Source organism: Populus alba, chromosome 1 (assembly GCF_005239225.2).
Source record: "Populus alba chromosome 1, ASM523922v2, whole genome shotgun sequence".
Taxonomy (NCBI): domain Eukaryota; kingdom Viridiplantae; phylum Streptophyta; class Magnoliopsida; order Malpighiales; family Salicaceae; genus Populus; species Populus alba.
In genome coordinates this window covers 47835351-47841491 of record NC_133284.1, presented here as the reverse complement: position 1 = coordinate 47841491, position 6141 = coordinate 47835351, and the positions used below count along the sequence as shown (strand labels likewise).

At 35.0% G+C, this 6141-nt stretch overlaps 1 protein-coding gene across 1 annotated transcript; it reads left to right on the top strand.

Annotated features, from left to right (window-relative positions):
- Positions 1 to 3266: 3266 nt before the first annotated feature.
- LOC118048703 ((-)-germacrene D synthase) lies at positions 3267 to 5862 on the top strand. Its single transcript, XM_073407538.1, has 8 exons — positions 3267 to 3455; positions 3748 to 4033; positions 4123 to 4152; positions 4237 to 4246; positions 4313 to 4531; positions 4639 to 4777; positions 4869 to 5117; positions 5209 to 5862. Exons 1-8 carry the CDS (start codon positions 3330 to 3332, stop codon positions 5500 to 5502), a joined length of 1353 nt encoding a protein of 450 aa, XP_073263639.1. The 5' UTR covers positions 3267 to 3329; the 3' UTR covers positions 5503 to 5862.
- Positions 5863 to 6141: the final 279 nt, after the last annotated feature.

The window sequence follows — 6141 nt, the reverse complement described above, 5'->3', positions numbered from 1 at the left end:
GGGGAAAATGGTTTCTTTGTGGCTTGGGGCCGGCTGAGGAGAAGTGGCTGTTTGGCTTTGGTTTGTGGCCGGCGGCTGGGAAAAATTAAAACCAGAGGGGGGGGGGGGCGGCTGCTCTTCAAAAAAAGATTAGGTTTAGGTTTTTTGTATTTTTTTGATGTTTCCAAAATTAACCCCCTTGCAAAAATGAACCCCCCTCCTCTTGTAAGTGTTGGAAACCAGTATTTATAGGCAAAAAATATTGCCAAGTTTTCAAAATTGGTCCCTTAACTTTTTTTTTTTGTAAAATTTGATTTTTCTTGTTTTTTTTTGTATTTTTTGAAAACGAGCAATATCAACGTCGACTCAATGAGGAAAATCAATGATTTTAAAAACGACGCGTGAAAAGTCGAACGCGTTTGAAAATCTTTTGAAAAATTAAATTCTTTTTAGATGACGTTGAAAATGCTAAAATGACGAAAATATATTAAAAAAACATATTTTTTGGATTTTCTTTGTTTTTCTCTATTTTTGATTTTTTGAAAATATAAAAAAAACATGGGTCAAAAATTGGGTAACAACACCGGTTATGAATGAAAAATTTTCCTTAAAAAAGAAAAGCAGAAAGAAAAAATAATGGTTATCGAAAGAAAATAATCTCAATCCATCCTGTTGATACAAATTTTTTAATGCAATTTACAAGTAAAAACACTTTAAAATATAACTTTTACCACACTTCAAAACAAATACAGGTTTATTTATGCCTCTGTCTATTTATGAAAATATATGGAAGGACTTGTTTATGAATTTTGTCTTTGATTTACTTTGTGCATAAATGAGAGTGGACTCTATATTTATTGTAGTGGATAGGTTCTCTAAAATACATTTTATCCCTTACAAGAAGATGAATAATGCTTTCATAATTGCTCATCTTTTCTTCAAATATTATTTGATTTGAAATACCTTGTTTCTTTTTTTTTCTTTTAGTGCTTCTAAATCTTAAGAATCAGTACATGATACTCATTTATGAGCTTCCCTGATTTATCTTTCATCATTGGTTGATGGAACATCAATAAGTAGGGTAGTGTTAGCATAATTGTTGTTGTTGTTATTAATGTTGCAATGTTGAAATTACTTATTTTGAAGAGATGACACTTCCTCTATGTTTTACCTCCTTGTTGTTTGAGAATGTTTATAAGAAAGCAAATAATAACAATCTATTTGCTTATATTATTTGCTTATATGTCCAATATAAATATCCTCATAATTATCTTAAACAAGTTCTAATATTAATAATTGTCTCAAAGTTTTTCATGATGGAATTAAATGCTTACCACTATGAGTTTTAAATTCTTAAACTTTAAATTACCATTCCTGAGGGCATCTCCAATGAGAGAGACAAAAGAAAAGCAAATAATAATTAAAAAACAAATTATTTTTTTAGTTTTTCTTCCTTGATAATTTTACAGCTCTAATGAGAGAGCCAAAATGACTTTTCTATCAAAGAAAAATCATTCCTACATATCTATCAAAAGTGCCAAAACATTGAATTAGATTATTTAAAGACTTCTTTTTTTCATCAATTAAACTTTATTAAAAAAAACAAAGAGTATTAATATTAAATATATTAAAATACAAGTTGTTAAAATGACTTTTTTTTTTCATTAGAGTATATATAAGAGGAATCAATTTATCCGCAAGTACGAGGCACAGTGAAACGACAACTTTTCAATGTAAGTTTGTTAAGATTTTAGTTTTTTTTTTTTAAATTATAACATAATTTATGAAGTAATCACTATTTCATTAATTTCATTTATTTTCAGGTTCAAAAAACATTGAGGCCGCCTGAGTAATATCATCAGCGTTTAAATCATGGATGGAGATTTCATTGTTTCAATGGAGTTAGATATTCAAGCATCCTGAATGGATGCCTCAAATCAATGCATGGTTTGACAGATTTGAGGTTGGTGTTATTTTATAATTTTCAGCTTATTTCTAATAAATTATTAATATAATTGTAAATAAATTATTATTTTTATTTAAAATTAATTATTTATACACAAGACAAATTCTGTTGGGACAGTAAGCATAACACTGTTGTGAGGAGGGTGTGGGAAAATCACGCGGCAACTAAATAACATTGAAAACAATACAAGATTTTTTTAGACAAAAATTTATGTTTTGAAATGTAATTTTTTGTTGCGTGAAGTAGGTTACATGATTTTTTGTATGAAGCACAAAAAAGGGCAAAAAAAAACCGCGAGGGATAGGGGGTTTCAAGGTTGGAACGATGTTGCGGTTTGGAGGGATTTCAAACCAATATACATCCCGTAAGATATATGGTTGCACTATCTTGAGCACGTGATGTCTGAGCGGTTCACATGAAGCTCGCAGTCTAATGCTGGCAACTAGAATTGGCCAATTCATGGCTCGGTGACAACACACACCGGTGGCTATGTTCCGTTTGCTGCATATGCAAAATGGATGGTAAGATTAATTTAAATGAAATATATCGTTAAATTAATTTGTTGTTAATAAATCTTTTTTCATTATAGGCTACGTCTTTCGGACGTGAGCCGAGCCCAATTGAGCTATTTATGGAGACACATGTGCGAAGTCAAGACCGCCAAAAGGAGGCGCAACAGTTCGTTGACAACCGTGCTCAACATTTTGCGATATGTTTGTTCAACCATTTTATTTTGTAAGTCATTATGTTTATTGAAATGAATATGATAATTACATTTTTTATATATATTTTCAGGAGACCTATAATAATCGGTTGATAGAGAGATACGGGACAATACTTTGACCCATCCGAAATTCGATCCAAATTTGTGGATGGAGGTTGGATCGTTAGGTGGACTCGATAATAATCGGGTTACGGGCTCTCCAACACTAATGCCGACAACTTGCAGTCAGCCCGTAGTGCTTCAACCATTGGGAGCTTCCAATCAATATCGAGCTCCCAATCTAAGGAGTTTGTGGCCTTGCAACAACACACGGCTCAGCTCACTGAAAAATACGACCACCTATCAGAGGCGTACACACAACTCAAAGCGTCTCAAGCACAACAAAGAGCGGAGTCTGAACAACAAAAAGCGGAAGGTGCCTTGGTTTATGAGGAAAATGGACTCAATTCCCTAATCCAACTCTTGCTACACGAGTTAATTTCAATTCAACATGTTTGTGTGTGTGTCACGTCCCTTTTGAATAATTGCACTGTATGAAGCTTATAAGGTGCCTTGGCCTATAAATAGTCGAGCAGAAGAGCTCCCGAATCACAGTATACCCTTCAAAACACAAACTATCGAACCTCAGAAACCCACTAATTCCCAAACCATACTAGGAAAATGTCTGTTGAAGGTTCTGCAATTTTCTCTACTGCCACTGTCGAGCCCAATGTTAGTCGCCGTTCTGCAAGTTTTTCTCCTAGCATTTGGGGTGACCATTTTCTCTCGTACGCAACCGATTCCATGGTAAAAATACTTATCTTATTCATGTGCTTGATTGCGTGCGGATATTGTCCTTTCTAACACTTTTAAGTGAGAAGGCCTCAATTGTTTTTCCCATATGGTCGTCATTCATGGCCATTTTGCACCAACTGATTGTGACAACTGAAATCACCGTCCCATCTAATCAAACAATGATCATTCCCATTTAAGAAGAAGGAATGATCAATATTATAAACGCGAATTTCTGTTTTGTAGCGTCAGTTTTTAAGATAAAAAATCCTTCAAGAAAAGTTATTCTTTTTGTTGCTGATATTAGGAAACGAGTGACAAAGCAGAGCATAAAAAACTGAAGGAAGAAGTGAAAAGGGAGCTGATGGCCAATATCAATAAGCCTTCACAAACACTGGACTTCATTGATGCGATCCAACGCGTAGGCATCTCTTACCATTTTGAGATTGAGATTGATGAAATACTAAGAGAAATGTACAGGTCCCATTGCGACTTCGATAATGGAGATGATGATGATCATCATCATAATGACCTATACGCCATTTCTCTCAAATTTCGACTGCTTAGACAACAAGGCTATAAAATCTCATGTGGTATGGACTTTTCTTCTCTTGCCTGTTTCTTATATAATCTTAACGAAATTAGTTTCTACATTCATGTAATGTTTTCTGTCCCAATCCAGATGTGTTCGGCAAGTTCAAGAACAGCCAAGGCTATAGAACATTTTGCAAAAGCAACACCAGAAGGAGCTAAGTGAAATTGCAAAGTAAGCTGAAGAAAACAAGATCATTCCAAGATACAATACTGTGTTTTAGCTTTTGCTATATTGAAATTCAACTGAGAGTTTTCTTTTATTAATGCTGATTAATTAGGTGGTTGATAGAACTAGATTTTGCTAAGAAGCTGCCGTTTGCAAGAGACAGGGTTATAGAGTGCTACTTTTGGATATTAGGAGTGTACTTTGAGCCAGAGTATTTCTTGGCTCGAAGGATGCTGACCAAAGTTATTGCCATGACTTCCGTCATCGATGACATCTACGATGTCTATGGTACACCGGAAGAACTCGAGCTCTTTACTGATGCAATTGAGAGGTCGGGTCCCTTCACATTCTAAAATATTACCATCATTATGTATCAAATTTCGATTCATAACCATTTTTCTTCAGTTTATCCAATCTTTCAATCTTAATTATTTACAGGTGGGAAATTACTGCCGTAGATCAGCTGCCAGAGTACATGAAGGTGACTTACAAGGCACTTCTAGATGTCTACACAGAAATTGAGGAAAATATGGTCAGTGAAGAAAGATCATACCGTGTCTACTATGCAAAAGAAGCAGTAAGTGTCACAGGCTGATTGAAAATAAAGATCGGTTCTCTTAGGATATGCAGCTAAAATATAGTGGTTGACACGTTTGATGATTTTTCAGATGAAGAATCAAGTTCGAGCATACTGCCTTGAATCTAAATGGTTCCACCAAAAACACACACCAACAATGGAGGAATACATGGCTGTTGCACTGGTCACTTCGGCCTATGCAATGCTAGAAGCTACATCCTTTGTTGGAATGGGACATGTTGTAACCAAGGACTCCTTCGATTGGTTATTTAGGGGACCGAAGATTCTTAAAGCCTCAGAAATAATTTGCAGACTCATGGATGACATCGTGTCCCACAAGGTAGTGATTGTATCTATACTCCTAGAGTAATTAATTTCAACACATTTTCTGTCATTTTATTGCTAATTTTTCTCCGTGCGTACCTCTGTAGTTCGAACAAAAGAGAGGGCATGTTGCCTCGAGCATTGAATGTTACATGAAACAGCATGGCACCACAGAACAAGAAACTGTCCATGAATTTCGAAAACAAGTTACAGATGCTTGGAAGGATGTCAATGAAGAGTTTCTCCACCCAACCGCTGTCCCCATGCCTCTTCTGACAAGGATGCTCAACCTTGCTCGTGTGATTGATGTTGTGTACAAAGATGAAGATGGCTATACAAATGCTGGAACTGCGCTCAAAGATCTTGTTTCTGCTATACTCATTGATCCTGTGACGATGTGATCAGCTAGTAATTAAGACTCAAACCTTTCATGTTGCTGAACTAATAGGATTAAAATCCTCTACCACCAATAAATACTGTGAGGCTGATTCAAGCGGTCCAGTAAAATTTTTCTCTGTTTTATCGTGTGATGCTAATTCATGGGGTCCAATAATGTTCTGTGCGATTCATTGACGAAGAGTACTCTCTAGTTTTTGGAATCCCATGAATGTAGAAAGCATTTAATAAATCTACTAAAAAATCGAAGTCTGCAGAAAATGATGAGATGTGGTCCATCATATATAAAGCTAGAAGGCAACAGACTTTAAGATTATTTTGTACTCTCTTTTACTGCGGACTAGAGCCTTGTATTGTTTTGAAAATTTTTACTGTCCTTTAACTTCTTCTTTTTTTGTGCGATTTGGTATTTTGGAGCTCAAATTAGCCCTCAATTGCATATTTTTTTTAGGGAGAATGATTGATTGAAAGCTAAGGAACTGCAGTGAAAATCTCGGGTAAAATGGAGGACCGGTTGAAAGTTTCGTTGGCATATTCATTTTAATCCCTCATATTTTTTTAGATATAAAACAACCAGTCCCTTGAATTTCAGACAATAGATTTTAATACCTAACTTCATTTTTTTTTCAGCCCTTTTCTATTGG

Coding starts and splice junctions, on each gene's coding strand:
- LOC118048703 (XM_073407538.1), top strand. CDS start 3,330: ATGTCTGTTGAAGGTTCTGCAATTTTCTCTACTGCCACTGTCGAGCCC. Junction 4,034..4,122: donor AGGCTATAAAATCTCATGTG/GTATGGACTTTT, acceptor GTCCCAATCCAG/ATGTGTTCGGCAAGTTCAAG. Junction 4,532..4,638: donor TTTACTGATGCAATTGAGAG/GTCGGGTCCCTT, acceptor AATTATTTACAG/GTGGGAAATTACTGCCGTAG.